Source organism: Lepisosteus oculatus, chromosome 17, assembly GCF_040954835.1.
Source record: "Lepisosteus oculatus isolate fLepOcu1 chromosome 17, fLepOcu1.hap2, whole genome shotgun sequence".
Lineage (NCBI taxonomy): Eukaryota > Metazoa > Chordata > Actinopteri > Semionotiformes > Lepisosteidae > Lepisosteus > Lepisosteus oculatus.
Genome location: NC_090712.1, coordinates 17466814 through 17484135, shown reverse-complemented (window position 1 = coordinate 17484135; position 17322 = coordinate 17466814). Strand labels below are relative to the sequence as shown.

The following is a 17322-nucleotide window of genomic DNA, read 5'->3' as shown; positions in this document are numbered from 1 at the left end:
CGATCTGCAGGTGCAGGAGGGAGAGTCGGCCGGTCGGTAAGCTGTCATGCAGCTCTTTGACAGGCCTGCCAGCTCTCATTATGACAGCAGTAGCTCTTGTGTACCATAATAATACAGTATATACTGTATTAATACAGCTTTTGAATACAGTAGTACTGTATGTATTGAAAAAGTCAAGTTAAGGACTATTTAGTAAGACCGTGTACATCTTGTATTTGCAACTAAAAGCCAGCACTAGGCCTGATGTTTTCAGGGTCAGTACTAGCGCTGAGCTGAGTGAAAAGGTTGCTCTGTGGCAGATGGAGTGCTCCCAGCTGCCAACTGACTGAAAAATCTTCAAGAGGCAAGACGTCAGGAAACAAGACAGTCTGAGCGAAACTGGAACTTGCTATGACAGCCCGCAAGAAGAAATCACCTATTAGGCCCAGTGTTGAGTCAGGCTGCGCTGGTCCACTGTCAGTCAGATCCACACAGTAAGGGAGGAACTGTATAGAACAAGTAGAATATGAATATAGAACCGGAGACTCCTGTTGAGCAGAGGTGCTTAAAGTAGAGAATTACTTTTTACTCCTTAACTGTATAATAGGAAAGATACTTCAAATGTTACAGTTTCATGGAAATATCTTGGTTATCGCAGCAGGGAATTTTTGGTTTCACAATGTCCAGCAGCACAAGGTTGTCCCAGAGTTCCTGGCAGTCAATGAACTGACACCTTTGTAGTGGTGGAGGGACATTTGTGTTTCATTGAACCGCTCAGCTGCGTCATCAAGAACCCAGGGCTCCTGGCTGGGCCAGGTCTGAGGTGAGGTTCCAGACAAAAAAAAAAAGCAAACCCAAGACTTGAGAAGCTTTAAAAAAAAGTGCAAAAGAACCTGGACTGTAACGGAGATCTGAGATACACTCAATTCCTGGAGCCAGGCCTGGAGATGCCATTCAACAGGCAAGTTCTGCTGTCATTGAAACCAAGACCAGAAGACACTTCTTTACCAAAGGGGTTGTGGGCGTATGGAACAAGCTACAGTACCTACAGGAGCCAAGTGGGTGAAGCTGATATCCTGGTTTCTTTCAAGAAGCTGGATAAGATTTTTTTACCAACTACCAGCCACCTACCAAATGGGCTGAATTTGTAACCTCTCGTTTGTTCTTATGAATACCTGGACCACCTACGAACCCTCAATCATCTAAAACAGCTGCATGCAGCCATCCTGTGGGCCCAGAACCAGCAAGATGAAGGGTGAGGGTCAGGTACAATAACAGTGCAGCACTGAGAGGGATAGACTACAGCAAACTGGGCCTTGCCAAGGCAAACTGAGGTATGAGCTCCCTTCACTGGATTACTTAAATGTTGCTGCAAAATCACCAATAAGCACATGCACACACTGTGAGGTTCATTTCCTATATACAAAGACAAAAACAGATTTTTAAGTTTTCTTTATTGCTCACCTGTCATTTAGTTACACTTTCCAGCATTTTCTCATAACTTATGTACACAAACTAGCCAACAAACGGTATCACGTCACTTCTTGTCCTTCTTGAGTAACAAAAAACGTAAGCAGGGCTGGTCAGCAGAAGGGTGCAGCATTAGCAGAAGACCTCCGGGTGCACAAGGTCATCTTCCCAGATGGCCATGGTTCTGTCACCAACTCATTCATACTTTTGCTGAACCAACCTTGTAAACTCATGCTTAAAGCAAATTTAAGAAAACTTCTTTCAAGTAAATTTCAAGTCAAACAACTCTATTGGTGGACTGCAAGAATTTCACTACACGGTAGCATGTTTCTGAGCCCCAGACCTGGTGAAATGTGCATGTAGTTTTGCAGACCGTTATAAAGTGTAGTGGTATTAAATACTCAGCCTCTGAACTTTGACTTTGACTAGATCCTTTTTTTTCAAATAATCCAGAGGATAAGGCTATTCAAATTCCAGCTTTAGTGACTACAACAGAGCTCATATTGTCTTTTCAGCTTGTGGGACACAATTAAATCATCTGAAGGTAATTCTTAGAAGCAGGATCCAGAGTGAAAAGAAATATGAGGAATAATTCTTCTCCCACATAAGGAACACCCTATTACAATACAAAAAAAAAAGATTGCATAGGTACTGTCACATCTGTTATATGATTAAAAAAAATCAAAAGCAACAACTGCCAGTGTGAGAAATAAAAATCATTAACAATGTGACTTGTTTTTTGTTGGCAACTATCCCTTTTTTTTTTTTGGCAAGGAAAATTTCAGGTTTCGGTTTTCTCTGACAAAATTCCTTTACCAGCACAAATTAAAAAGATTCAACCTCCTGCCAGGCTCTCACTGTCGCTGTGCAAACTGTAAAGGTTTAAGGCGTATTCCCCCCTTCCTCATCTCCGAACGTGTGAGCTCTGCTGCAATGACCGCGGGGCTGTCCTCAACTGGCGTAGTGCCGCCCCTGGCCGAAGCCCGCCTGATTATACTGATAGCCCCCCTGCTGGAAGTACTGCTCGAACTGCCCTCCCTGGCCGTAGTTCTGCGCTCCTCTCCCTCCCCAGCCTCCTCCTTGGCCTACACGACTGCCCCGGCCCCGGCCCCCTCGCCCTCCGCGCCCCCCCCTGTCCTGGTGCCCCCCCTCCTGGTATCGGCTGTCCTGCTGGTACGCGCCCACTCCACCTCCTTGGTAGCTGCCCCCGCCACCCTGGTATCCACTTCCTGGGTAACTCGGCGCCTGAAAGCCGCCATGAAAAGCTCCGCCGGAGTACCCCCCACTGCCACCCTGGTAGCCACCCCCGCCCTGGTAGTTGCCCTGGTACGCGCCGCCGCCGCCTCCTCCGTCTGACCAGCCTCCTTGTACTTTACCTCCTCTTCCACCCCCCCCACCCCTGCTGCCCCCCCGGTCGTAGCCTCCTCGCCCCCCTTGCGACGGCTGCTCGTAGCCCCCTCTGCCCCCTCCTCTGCCCCCGCCGCCCCCGTACCCCTGCCCACCCCCGCCTCCTCCGTGCTGCTGCGGCCCGTCCTGTCTCTTCTGCCAGCTGGGCATCTCTGGGGGGGGCGGCTCAATCTCGTTGGGTCTCCCGCCTCGGTCGGGCACTCGGCCCATCAGCACCTAGGAGACACAACCATGAAAATCTGCCTCTGCTCGATACCGAGGACACCTGCTAGCTGCATCAGGGCACCTCTTTCTTCCGCAGCGTTAGTGGAATAGCTTCACTTCACCTGCGGCTACATCACCCTGCAACTCACAACCAGCAGCCCTCTGAAGCTCAGCAGGAGTGAGCCTGGTCAGTACCCGGAGGGGAGACCTCCTGGGAAAGCTAAGGCTGCTGCTGGAGAAGTGTTAGTAGGGCCAGGAGGGGGCGCTCACCCTGTAGTCTGTGTGGGTCCTAATGCCCCAGTAAATTATGCTATACTGTAAAAAGGAGCCATCTTCGGATGTGATGCAGAGGTCCCGACTCTCTGCAGTCATTAAAAATCCCTGGGCATTTCTCCAAAAGAGTGGGGATGTTACCCCAGTCATGGCTTTACCAATCATGGCCTCCTAATAACCCCCCTCTCTGAACTAGCTCCATCACTCTGCTCTCCTCCCCACTGAGAGCTGGTGTGTGGGGAGCGTACCGGGGCACTCTGGCTGCCATCACATCATCCAGGTGGGGAACATTGTTGGCGGTGGAGGTTGTTGAGTGCAGTGTCAAAAAAAGCACTATACAAGTATAAGGGATTATTATTATTATTATTAAAAACTCCTTTTCTTCAATTTAAAAAAAGCCATCTTCTCTTTTTGGCACAAACAATCAATCCTCCCCACCACCAGGGTAAAAGTATATTCGTTTTTCCGTGACTCCTTACTTTGTTAATGGCACAGGCAGTCCTCTCGCGGATATTCCCACTGCTCGTCCTTAGGATTTTGGACAGATCCTCCCGCGCAGCGAAGAGATGAGCTACAGAGACGGTGCTTTTCGCAGCGAGAGCTGCACGCTTTGGCTGGTACACTTTGGCCAACTTTTCAGTGTGAGCCTAAATTCCGATTTAAAAATAAAAAGTTTGTGGTTAAAGCCGAAGTAAAAATGACCATCCAGGATTCTGTCTCAACATACACACCTCGTTTACAGCTGCAATGCACAAGCGTAAGAGGACTGATGAAGGGTCACTGAGCAAAGAAAAACGACACATTTTCTTTGAGTCCTTGTCACTGTGTGAAAATTTAAAGCAAAATCTAAAGTAGCACAGGTTTATCTATAAGAAATACAGCACTGCAGAAAAGGTTCAGCTTCACTGAACATCTTACCTTGGCTCTTTCAGACCAACCAAATGACTGAACTGTTACATCAAGACGTTTCAACAACATCTTCCTCCGGACTTCATATTCATTTGCAAGGGCTTGGTTAATGGCTTCAACCTTCTCCTGCCAAAGGACACATCATGTGCTTTACATTTACATTGTGCTACAGCAAAGCACAGCACTTTCCCTTACCAACACCACAGCCAGTACTTCCTGAGGGTGCAATATCATGCTAGCAAAATGAAAAACAAGACTAACTGCACTGGAGTATTTCAGACCTACTAGCAAAGTAGTGTTTGCATTTTTGCATGTTCTCTTCTGTCTGTTAAGGTGCTAATGTAAATGACGAATATATATTCATCACAGTTCCCGTCAATGAAGTGAAATAGGGCCTGCCATAACAGAAAATAAGGAACGTTATATAAAACCCTTTGATTGTTTACAGTTACAAGAAAATACAAGTATTTATAAACTGTTTTTGTGTCTGTTATACCCTTTTCTTGAGTTTTAAAATAACTATCTGCCTTACAACAGATTGCATCCTGCAATAACTCCTCCACCAGCAGTCAACACTTTCTGCAGTATTTACCCAGTGAACTGGTCCCAGCGTTTTCTTCATCAGGGGCTTTCCGACGTGATAAGGAGACACCTTGGACAAAGCTTCCTTCAGCTGTTGATCCAGACAAAGACACCTGCATAACTTTAAACTGGATGGACCCCCTTCATGACCAAAACTGCCATGCACGATGATAAGAACTTGGATTTGGGTTTTCAAGCAAACAAACACAAGAACTTACAAACATGGTCTAAGAACCAAGGTTTCAAAACTCAATACAGAACACTGTTTTTTTTATGGGAGAAGTCACACTAAAACTAATATATATCTCCTCTTTTTCCTAATCCCATATTACAATTTAACCCCCTTAATTCCCCTCATTACACAGAACACTCTTGTGCTCTTTAGATGGTAGTTCTGGATAATAATGTGAATTATATGACCAGTTTGGAGCACAGCAGAAAATTAATGCACTGACCGTGTAACACCAGTCCGGGTTTTATGTCTGCCTGTCTCATGAGAATGTTCAATAGCTCAATTCTACTTAGAATCAGAGTCCTAATTACTAAGCAAAATGCCGAGCCATGGAAATCTGTGTGTTTTGAGTTCAGGTCTGGTGAGGGGTGCCTCTATACCAAGGAGAATCCAGCTGAGCTGTGTGTTGTACCTTCTTCTCGATGCCACTGAAGAACTGGAACATGGAGATGTTGGCAGGGGGCTTGGACATGCCCAGTCCCATGCAGATCCCCTTCAATTCCATGAAAACCTCACTGCCTCCTGCCTCTTGCACTTTCTTCTGCGGTCTATTGACGATGATCATTTTTGAGGCCTCCAGCTCAGAAATAAGGTAAGCTGAAGGGCATTAAAACATGCATTAATCTAAGAACACTAAACAGACTTTTTATATTTTCTTTTTCAACAGGAACGGTGGGGTCTTCAGTTACATCCTATCAACCTGTTCAGTAACACAAATGAGGAAAGAACGGATACTAAGTCAGTGCTGAGACTTAAATAAATGTAAAAACTGAAAATTCCAGGGCAACCAATGAAACAGACAGCATTTCTCTATCTAGTGCAAGATTGTGCTAAAGTTGATTACAGCAACAGGCTACATTCGATTAGTATTTCTGCATCACTGTATTTGTGCACGCTTGTTTTCTGCACTATGCAGTGTTGAAACGTGGTGCCTCTGTCTGTGTCACTGCTTTCCAGTCTGATTTCTTAGTGCTTTGCCGTTATTAGCATTTCTGGGAAATCAAATGATTCACTTAAGAATGGACTACTGTCGTGCACATACTGATCAGCAGAAGGCAGTTGTTCTTGTTCATAAGCCGTTTGGTGACGTCTCCTGACGTGAGAACAGAATAGGGGCACATCATCTCGGACAGCAGGCCGCTGATCTCCAGCTGAAACCCTTCTGCTTCCCCGGGACCTGGGCAAACAAGAGGCAGCCTGCTTTGGAAAACTACTTTTATTCAGATACGTCTCCTGCTCAGAATTTACTACAGAGAACAAGAGAGTTGGTTGCAGAATGTACTCTCGCTGAGACGAAACACACAAGTAAAGCGAAAAGGCTTCTCTCTTACTGTTGGTGGCTTGGATGTTCTCCTCCAGTTTACAGTAGAGCTTGAGCTCGGTCACAATCCAAGCGCACACTTTAGTGAACTCGGGGGAGGCTGCCCCGCTGGACACTGCCTGGTCCAGCGCTCCGTCCTCCAGGAGAGGGCCCTTATAGCTGCCAAGAGCAAAGGGCTTTATCAACACACGCAGCGACGTCGGGGCTTTTCCAGACCCTTCAAACCGATTTCGACTTTGTTTTGAGTGCACAGGATGGAGAGTGACACAGTGGCGCTGCGGTTGGCACCGCTGGGGTTCTGGGGTCAATATCTGGGTGCTTTCTGCATGGATCTTATATGTTCTCCCTGGGTTTTCCGTGGGTTTACTCCGGGTGCTCTGGTTGGTTAACTGGCTTCTGGGAAAACGGCCCTGCTGTTGAGTATGTGCGCTTGTGTGTGCCTCCTGCGAAGGACTGACATCCTGTTTAGGGTGTATCCTGCCTTGTGCCCGCTGCTTGCTGGGATATACTCTGGCTCTCCCACAACCCTGAACTGGAAGCAGTGGTTAGAAAGCGGATGGATGGCGGGCAAGATGTCTGACCTGTTACCACAACCCCAAGGTAAAATGTCATTACTTTATTTCTGAAGAAATGAAACGGCCATTTACAGTGGCTTCATTTATTCAGCAGGTTACTAAAGTTGTGATAGATACAGCTCACAGAGTCCTACAGGTACAATAATAAGAAGTCTTGGGTTCCATGCGCCGTGCAATTAATGCAGGGAAAATAAATGAGGTCTTCCCTAACGCAATTTATGAAATATTTGGTCTTTCACGTTCACGTTTTCACAGCAACACAATTAAAGTCATACAAAAACACAGGATAATACGGTGTTTTCATAACGGCAACGCCATAATTCTCTTAAATAACGATAACCCAGCAAGGAATGTCAGGTAAATGAAATCAAAGCCACGTCTTTAGTAATGTTTCTATAAAGCCCTAGTGGATAATAATGAACATATCGAACAGCTGAAACTCCCTTTACCGACACGAAGCGCCAGGAGGGCAGCCGATTTGCGGAGTCTAACATTACCGGTGAAACATCCAAACAACAACAGTGACTCGATTCATTCTGATTCAAACACAACTCGTAACGCGTATTTGTGTTAAGAATAGAAACACTGCTGCCAGCACGCTGGTGACAGTCGCGCTGTGTCACACTCCTCACTGTGAGCAAACAGCCGCGGAATCCTGTCACGTTTGATCACATCACCAGTTTCACATACCCCAGGTCTTCTAACGCGTCCAGTATGTCGTTTTCCATTTTCCCCGACACGTTCCTCCGAATGATCAAAGGACAGAAATTAAAAAATCAAAGTAGACGTGCCTGCCCTCACTCGGGTGCTGGGTTGGCATGCCGGGGTCCTAACCCGACCTCTCAACTCGGCGAGGGCCGGCCAGCGCCGTGCCTGTGTCGCCAGTAAAAACGCTGCGTCTCACGTACGCCCACACCAATACGCAAAAACCCACATTTCGTTATTAACAAAATATGGTTAGAATCTTTCGAAGAGGTATGAGCGCGTATTGTTACTGCTGAGGCACCGAAGAGCATCATTTCGCGTCAGGGGTCTTCGCTTTGGCTGACGCAGCTGCGCCTGTGCGTTCTTGCAGCCCGGAGCCCGGCAGTATCTGCGCAGCTCCGCGTTCCTTACTGGCTACGTGCGACGTCACTCAGCTCTTTCTGCACACATCCTGCGCAGATCCTGACCTTTGCTTTAAGCTCGTGGTTCAAATGCGCAGCACAAGAGACCGCCTGCGACTTTGAATCTGTAGCCACGAAGTTAAGGTCAGGGTGTCCTAACTTAAATGCGTGATTTCATTTTTGTTATATACCTATGTAATTAACAACATATAAGGTTCCAAACCAAAGGAGGGAATCATGCTTGTTTGATACTTCAGCAGCTAAGCAAATCTGGGCTTTTCAACTGGTGAGGTACAATACAAGTATGAAGAAATTTGTAGTGAGGTGAAACCTGACAAGTGTAGTCCATTTGTGCGATAATTTCAAAGACAAAGTAGTTCCTGGCAGCTGAGACCTGTGCAGGACCCTCTATTCCTTTGTACGTTAACTGTATTGTCATTGGAATGATCCAACCAAGTCTGGAGAGAATTGTTCTTGAACAGAAACAGCACAAGGTTTAACAAGCAGTTGACAACCGGTTCATCCAATTGAATGGGAAAAATAACTGCTGCACTTGGGAGGTGTAATTCAGAAGCATGTATGTTGATAGATGAAATCCATCACGTTTGATTCAACCGATGAAGCAGCTCTAGAGACAGAAGCAGTTTGAGTTGTAAGAAAAAAACTGTCAATCAGGCAGCCCTCTCGACTGATCTGTAACTTCTGTTAGAAAGCTAAATCAAGAGGAAGAGCTACGTTTGGGGTGAATTGGCTGAATATTTTTTAACCAGTGTTAGCTGCACACTGGTGGTGGTGGAGGGGAGTCCCCATTACCTGTAAAGCGCTTTGAGTGGAGTGTCCAGAAAAGCCCTATATAAGTGTAAGAAATTATTATTATTATTATTATTATTATTATTATTATTATTATTAGGGGGCGGCTAGTGTCATGAGCAGTGTTTCTCATAAACCATTAGAATCACAAAATACAGAAATCATAGAGCTCTGAGGTCTTAACCTTGGTCCGACTCTGCGTGTGTGCCACACTTATGAGCCATTCCTCTAATTGGAAGCTGGACAAGACATCACCAGACTTTGGCGTTCAGGGTTCATTTCTGTAATGGCTGGCAGTACTGAAGAAGGACTGATGGGAAGGATTTCAGAAGCAGGCAACTGCCAACTGTGTCGCAACACAACTATTGGAAAGGATACCGCTAGACGAAAACAGGGTTCAGAGTACCCTCACCATGGTAAAACACATGATTTAAGCTGCAAATACAAAGTCAAAGACATTCAAACAGGTACTCTTTTTGACTTGGGAAAAAGAGAATCTTGTGTTAATGCCTGCTGTCTACAAGAAAGGACTTGGACTCTGCATTCCACATAATGGGAATAAAAACAACAACAACAGTAATGTCCATGCATATTATTTTATTGATTAACAGACAATGTCACAAAACTTTAAATCTGAAACAAAGAAAGCTGAAAAATCCTAACTTGACTAGTTCAGTATTATGAGGTCTGCAGATTTACTCATAATCATTGTCTTTATTGTTTACCCTCAATGGTTTAAAGGTTTGAAATTATAATAGTGATGAAAATACAAGTAAACACCACAATTTGACAAAGATCACCAACAGTTTTGTCTATAAACCTCTGCTTTCACTTTTTACCAGATGTGATTTTCTAAGTGTTCGGCATGCCTCAGTGTTGGCACAGGATACTTATTGACTCACAGAGTGGGAGATGCAGTGTAAGCAATGCCTTTCCTGGTACAGAAACAAGAAGTGGCAGTCCGGCAGAACCAGACTGATAAAGACACTGGTAAATACACACAAATAGTGGACAAGGTGGACAAGGAGAACTCCTGCAGGGGCTGAAAAAGAAAACAACATCTTTCTCTTTTTTTTTGTAGAAATATACACAAATTGAAATATGAAATAAATAACCTGCCCCTAAAATAAACTTTGGCCATAAACATTTTTTCCAACCACAGTTTTAAAAACAGGGCATTTGTTAAAAAGTTTGTTTTGTCCACATGGAGACTCAATTCTGAAGATACATCACTGACAGTTTTCTTTGCACGTGTTCTGGTTATCTTAGGCTAGAACCATTTGCAATTTGGGAGATAAGTATTGTAATCTAGCTTTTGGGGAAACCACAGCACCCCCTTTTCAATCTTGCTTGATTTTTTATTTCTGTACACTAGGTGACATAGAAACAGAACTCCCATAATGCACTGGATATGACTAGGAGCTCCAGAAAACAATAAATAACCATAATGCTGCGGTCTCTAGCCTAAGGATATCTGGGGACATGTCCTAAAGTGTTGAGATACTCTGTTTTTTGACTGTATTTAACTTTTTAGTCAGGCACTGCGTAATATCATGAGACAAGGGCTAAGACTTCATGAGGCTGATACTCACGAGTCTGATACTATGTAAGGATTTGAGATGACATCATTGCACTTTGACCTTTCGGATGGCTGGCAAGCAGAGCAAAAAGCTTTAACAAAAGTGGCTTTAAATTTAGTGCCTTACTAAATCAATCCATTTATTTTTTTTATAATTTCTTGTAATTTAGGGTCACAGGAGAGCCAGAGCTTATTCCAGCAAACAGCAGACACAAGGAAGGATACACGCTTGACAGGACACCAGTCCATCACAGGGCAGACAAGCACAAACACGGATATCACATGCTCACACCAAGGCCAGTTTTCCCAGAAACCCAGAGGAAACCTGCATGAACATACCTGTACAAACTTCACACAGGTAGCCCCCCCAGTCAGGAATGGAGCCTAGGGGCCCAGCACTAATGCTAACCACTGTGCCACTGTGCCGCCATGCTACCCAACTTTACTAAATCATTTTTTAAACTAACATTATTGTTAATTTTATGCAATTTATTGTGTGGGACTCTTCTGAAACAAAATCTATCAAATCAACATCTGAAATGATTTGCAGGGCTCCTGATGTTTCTTTCTGTATGGCTCATGTGCTTGACTGTGTAATTCTTATGGTCTTATGCTAAATTAACGGATTCCAAGTGTCTGTACCTTGTTTTGTCCTGTTTCTGTGTCGTATATTGATGAAAACACCTAGAACCTATTACTCATAGCAGAATTGCTATATTAGCTGAAGTATCAATTAACCAATTTATTTTTCACAAAATAATTGTTTAGAATGTAGGTTGTCTTGGATAAAGTACTGTAGTAATACCACTACTACTAATTATATTAACGTGCAGTTTACTAATTATCATTAGACAGTTACTCAAGTATTGATCAATTGCCAGGAAAAAAGCAAGTAATTCACAATCCTTCTGACTGCTTTTTCTAGTTGCAATACTCTGGAAAGTAAGGAGCTGAGTGACCACAGCATGATGGCACAGAAAACAGAATGTGCACACCAGCAGCAGAAAAGAGATGCATTGTATTTAGTAAATTATACAGTAGGATACCTGTGCAAGCCCACTTTGCTGTGTTGGGTCAAGGTGTGTATTACCAACATTGTGCAAATTTGTACATAGATTTTGATTTGCGAGAACAGTAGAAAGTGGTTTTGCTCAGGATTTACTTTTCTGTTTATGCCAGGGGAACATAGCAGCAGTGAGGAGAAACATCTGCTCTTTTTGCTCACATGGCTTGGTCACAGCATGTCGGAAAATGAAGTCGACACAGGTCAAGTTACAGTCACTCAGCGGCACAGCCAGACCAAACTCTGGCCTGGTGTTTGAGCTGCTTTAGAGAGAAAGAGCCAAGAGGCTTCTCTGTTCTCTAAAGGTAACATATCAATGTGTCTCTTCCCCCACAGTAAAGGCGTATTTGTTGAAAAGATTGTCAGTTGGCACTTTTACACCAGACAAACGCTGACAAACGCCCACTGCCCTGGTCACTACAAGGATTGCTCCAGTTGAAAACTGGTGCAACTGAAATCAATTCAATCCCAAACATCACCATCCACCTCACATTCTCAACCGAAGGTGATCCTATTGCAGATCAAAATGGAACTGGGTTGCAACCTTCTGCAAATCCAAACAAAATGCAAACAATTCTGGATCATTTCTTGAAGTTTTAACACACTGGAGGAATTTGCATGCAGAAGGAGGTCCTGTTAATTTCCTCGTCTCAATGTTGAGTATTAAAATGCTGTCTTGCATGACCAAGAGGATGGGAAACTACAGCTCAAACCAAATAGCTGCAGTTCTTCTCAGACTCCACCTGTTACAAAATGTTGTGACAAACACTGCATGACTACAGGCTACTCATATGTCGTTTTTTGACTTCAGAAGGTCAAAAATGAAACAGGACCTCATGTTCCTCTCTGGGGGTTCCTAGCATTCAGGCCAGAGAGTGTAGATTCATAATAAACTGTTACATTACAAACAACATTTAACGATAAAGAATTTCACTGGTGTTCTTTAGATTGACAAAGGAGCTGAGATCTGGAATTTTATCAGAAATACTGAGGCATTAGCGAAGTACAATAAACTGATCTTAGCTCATAAATTACAATTTAACTCTTCATTTTGTATTCAAAACAATACTAACTGAATAATCTTCATAAACATTTGAACAACATAAATGACATAAATTTCAGGAGCTGTAAAAAAATAAAAAAACTTATTTTTCAAGTAGACCAGCTATTTTAATAATATTAACAATACAACTTGGGATGAGCCCCAAACTTTATAGAACATATGCGACTGTAGATCTACATCAAGATTGTCAGTGGAGAATACAGGAGCCTTTATCATGTAATCCCTTTGTTGGTGTGGGTGTTTCCTGATATCAAGAATATTTCTCAAACATGTATTGTAATTCCAGCTAATGATGAAGAAAAGTAAAATGGTTTGCTGTCATAAGTACCCATTAATAAATGAAGATTCCTCTTTTAAATGGTCTATTTAAAATGTTGAGATGTTTCAAAAAGCATCAGCCTTTCAGAAGGCATTGGCCTTCTGTATTCAACTGGGTGGTATCCACTGTCCACTGGCAGTTTTCAACCTTACCCGGTCTCTCTGCAGACATAACCTGCCAGTGCCCCATTACTTCAGTTTTAACAGAGTTTCTTGTGTCTAAAAGCAGTTGCTCACACAAACTGCTTCACAGTGTGGGCTATCTGACTAACACACCAAGATGGGTCTACATGTATTTATGAGCCATCTTGGTGGGGAGAGGATAGGCTTTCATGTTCCCAGATTCAGGTAACAATCAGCCTGTGCTGCTCAGCTCTGGATGAGAGACGTCCTTCACCAGGAGCTGTGGATGCCTCGTTACAGGTCTCGCACACCCCTCCAGCACCTGGCTGTGCTTCTAGAATGTTCTCTTCCACAGCCAGCTGACAAGGCCCGGCTGACTTCACAGAGTCTTTCAACAGCCAGGGGGCCACATTTAGCTTTCCACTCTCAGGTAACAGTTATTCCCCTATCTGTCTATGTTTCAATTAAAAACACAGCCTATAAACAACCCCAATCAGGTGTTTCTAGGGTCTGCATCCCGTCTGAGATCTGTGCTGAGTCTGCCCTCTACCAGAATGTTCCCGCTTTTAGGAGATAAAATCTTTTCAAATTTGAAAAAAAAAGAACAAGTTTTTAGAAAACCTCCCTTTCAACAGTCTGAAAAAAAATAGAGCTTTCCTAGAGGCAAACATGCGTAATTAGCCATAATCTTCAAAAGTAGTCCAAACTGAAACTCTTTTTCCATTTTTTGAACTATTCCTACCTCGGTCAAGCCTGACTTGATAAACAGACACTGAAGCCATACTCACTGTTAGTGCTGCGCTACAGATGTGGAGTATATACTATTCTGTCCTTTCTGTATAGACATGAATCCACTTTCTTTCTGTGTCTCACATACATTTGTCCTCCTCTCTGTATACTATTGCCATCTTACCTGCATTCTCTACATTTTCTCTCATTTGTTTTTCATCTCTTGTCTCTTTAGCCTCATCATAAAGAAATAAGGTTCACTTTCCACTGGTACCAGTAACAGGTGAACCTCGTGTACTGTATTCTGGCCAGGATGCAGAAGATTTCATTCACTGGCTTCTTGTTCAGTCAATAAAAACGCAGTACAGCCCGTAGCCACCCACTGGAGAAGATACCGAAACTCAGTCTGAGCAACTGGGGTACCAGTTTCTGTCCGGGCAGGTTGGAAAGGACAGGGAAGAAGAGTCAGGAGGAGGGAAGGCTGTGTGGAACGGGATTTGCTGAGTACATCTACATAAACAAGACCATGGGGTGGGCTGAGGGGAGACAGACCGACAGCCGTCTGTAGCGTGGGGCCTCAGCCCACCTGAGGAAGTGCCCCATTCCCCTTCGTCAGAATTTGGCACTGCCCCTAGGCCACGCCAACTGCCCCGCCACACTTCGTGAGGTTCCACATACGCCGATCCTGCTGGAGCGCGGGGGCCCGCTTCTGGTCGAGCCGGGGCTATTCCAGTTCAGCGAGCCAGGGCTTCAGGCAGCCCAGCACGTCTCCCATGATCCTCCGGGGCCGGGGGCGGGGGGGCCTCTGCAGGCTCACGGGCGCGTCCGACCTGGCAGGAAGTCAGCTGTCCTGTCGACAGAGCGCAGCGGCAAAGCAGATTTCATGAGCAAGCACATTCCTTCAGAAATCTTGGACAGGGAGTGAACACAAGGGGGCTGTATCGGTCAGGACAAAGGCTTTTAATTTTCCCCTGTTTTTGTCAGATATATGTCAGATGTAAGCTGTACACGAGCGACGTGGTGGCACAGTGATCGGCAGTGACGGGGCCCTGGGTTCAATTCCGATCCAGGGTGCCTTCTGAGTGGATATTGTACATGCCCGTTCTCATGGGTCTCCTCCCGCAGTCCAAACGCCTCCTGGCAGGTTAACCCCAGGGAAATTCCAGGGCCTTGGTGTGAGTGTGTGCACGTTTGTATCCATGCCTGCCTGCTCTGTGGTGGACTGGTGTCCCACCCAGCGTGTGTCCTGCCTTGTGCCTGTTGCGTGCTAGGACGGGCTCTGGCTCCGTCGTGACCCTGAGTTTCATGAAGCAGTTAGAACGTGGATGGAGGGAGGGATATGTGAAGACTGACACATGGGCCAAATTTGAGAAATCTGTGATTACCCAAAATTCCTAAAGGGAGACTTCAGTGCTAAAATGTATTTTATATAGAATGTAATCTGTTTTAAGTTGAAGTTTAAGATATGTTAAGATGTGGGGATCTCATTGTCAGGAGTGATCTCATTGTCCACTTGAAGGTAGGGGAAAAAATATTATTATTCCCCTTTAGATTCCTTATTTCAGCAACTGTTTGTTTTTCAAATACTTATTTTTTTTCAGGAATTTTCCTTATATACTGTCAATTCAAGTTATATCACATTCATACCCTTTGTTCCCTCTGTCCAGGTTTTTCCCTAGCTGTTGAAACAGGAGGCAGCCTGTGGCATTATGTCCTAACATCACAGCTGCACCCGAGAGTTTCCAAACCCGACTGGTGTCACAAGGCAACCCTTACATAAGGCTGAAAGTACATCTTTAGCCAGCCTTGAGTTTAGGATGAATACGGCTTGGGATCAACAGAGTAACAGTAGTAGTTACTCTGAGACCTTGACGACACCGTCACCATGGTTATTAAAATCTGGATAACCAGGATTCTTTTCACCGGCCTTGAAGTAAGTTTGCTGTTCATTTCAGTTCCCAGTAAAGCTAATCTCTACTTTGATATGCACCTGTGAGGTGTACACTCCTGGAAAATTCAACCTTGAGGCCTAGATTTAGAACACAACATGTAAATCGCTGTAAAAAGAGCCTTTTTTTATGAAAAGATCTGAAGAGCAATGGTAATTTGAAAACCTTCCAGAAACACGTTTTTACTTTCTTTCCTTTAATATGATTTATTGCATTAGTGGGACATTTACCCACTAATGAAGTGAAGTTACAGTATGTTTTGCAAATCTATAAAATTCACATCTCTGGGCTAAATCCTGTTTTTCTTCCTAAGCATAATATTGTGCTCTAGCTTGAATGGGTAGCCTCCCACTCGGTATTTCTTTATGTATCAAATGAAAACGCCTTCACTAAATTACACTGAAGATGGTGTCCCTCCACACTGCCTTTGCTCATTTCCCTTGGAATAATTACACCCAAGGACTAAGCAAGTCTGTCTTGACCCGCTTGGCTGAGGGCTCCTGGGACCCCTGTGCAGGGTGAGAGGTGACCAAGGGGCCGCTGCACAGGTGGAGATGGGCTGGAGGAGGGAGGCAACAGACAGATGCGAGGGAGGGAAGGGGATTCCTCATGGAGCAGGAGGAAACCAAGTCAGGAATGGTGATAAATTGCTGCCAGCTGAGGCTGACTGACCTGGGCTGTTGGCGCTGGCGTTAGAAACTCTGTCTGTAGCTCGGGAATGCGAGTAGCTCACTGTTTGTCAGCCCCTCCAGAGGAGCAGTGCTGGGAAGGGCTCTCGCCCCCCACCCAGCGGGCGATCCCGTACCTCGTCGGCGTCCGGCCCGTCCTCGCCCGTGCCCAGCCCGTTCCGCTCCTCGGCGCCGGCCGGCCCCGGCTTGTCGTTCTCCCAGCGCGCGAAGCCCTTGCCCTTGGAGCCCCTGCCGTGGAGCCTGTATCTCATCTTGGGGAAGGTGTGCGAGCCGCCGTCGCCCGCGCCCCAGCCGTGCTCGTGCCACAGCGGCTCCGTCTGCGTGGCCTGGCTGGCGGTGGCCCGCTGCAGCCGCACGGAGATCTTGCGGGCCGAGCCGGTCACCAGGGTGATGGACCGGCCGTCCAGGTCCGGGCAGGCGGGGGCGACGCGGGGAAACTCGAACACCTCGTCCTGAGCTGCGGAGAGGACAGGGCTGTTCCAGAGCGCTCTCTAGAGAGACGGCGGCTCTCTGACGGCGGCAAAACGGGAGGATTGCGGTCTGAATCTACCGCGAGACACTCGCGATGCCCTCGCCAACAACACAAGAATGACGAGAATCGACCTACAGGTAACTGCTGGAATAAAGGAAACACCAACATAAAGTGTCTTCACAGGGCGCTGGGCCCCACAAGCCACCCGGACGGCGTCAAACGCGCCCTGGCAGAGGTTGTGCAAGCGTCGGGAACACTGCTGGAGGGACGCACCACTGTCCTTCCACGGGAAATTCCAGCATTTGGAGTTTTGTCGATGGCGGTGAAAACCGCTGCCTCAGGCGCCGCTCCAGAATCTCCCATAAGTGCTCAGCTGGGTTGAGATCTGGTGACTGGTTAACGGCCGTGGCACATGGTTCACATCGCTTTCGTGCTCATCAAACCCATCAGTGAGCTCTCACGCCTCGTC

At 45.6% G+C, this 17322-nt stretch overlaps 2 protein-coding genes across 8 annotated transcripts in view; both read right to left on the bottom strand.

The window, feature by feature from the left end:
* Positions 1–1416: 1416 nt before the first annotated feature.
* fam98a (family with sequence similarity 98 member A) lies at positions 1417–7819 on the bottom strand. Its single transcript, XM_006638833.3, has 8 exons — positions 7643–7819; positions 6388–6536; positions 6099–6233; positions 5469–5653; positions 4835–4915; positions 4252–4368; positions 3813–3980; positions 1417–3072 (listed from the first exon to the last, which is right to left on the bottom strand). Exons 1-8 carry the CDS (start codon positions 7678–7680, stop codon positions 2401–2403), a joined length of 1545 nt encoding a protein of 514 aa, XP_006638896.1. The 5' UTR covers positions 7681–7819; the 3' UTR covers positions 1417–2400.
* Positions 7820–9445: 1626 nt separating this feature from the next.
* rasgrp3 (RAS guanyl releasing protein 3 (calcium and DAG-regulated)) overlaps positions 9446–17322 on the bottom strand; it is a 47439-nt gene continuing 39562 nt past the window's right edge. For 6 of the 7 annotated variants that reach the window (XM_015362967.2, XM_015362966.2, XM_015362970.2 and 3 more), the window contains 2 exons: positions 16498–16838; positions 9446–14588 (listed from right to left, as the gene is read on the bottom strand). In XM_015362967.2, the coding sequence (XP_015218453.1) occupies positions 14478–14588; positions 16498–16838 (452 nt within the window). In that variant the 3' untranslated portion in view covers positions 9446–14477. Of the gene's footprint in view, positions 14594–16497; positions 16839–17322 lie in introns of all 7 variants that reach the window. The other variant, XM_015362973.2, reaches the window with a different exon arrangement.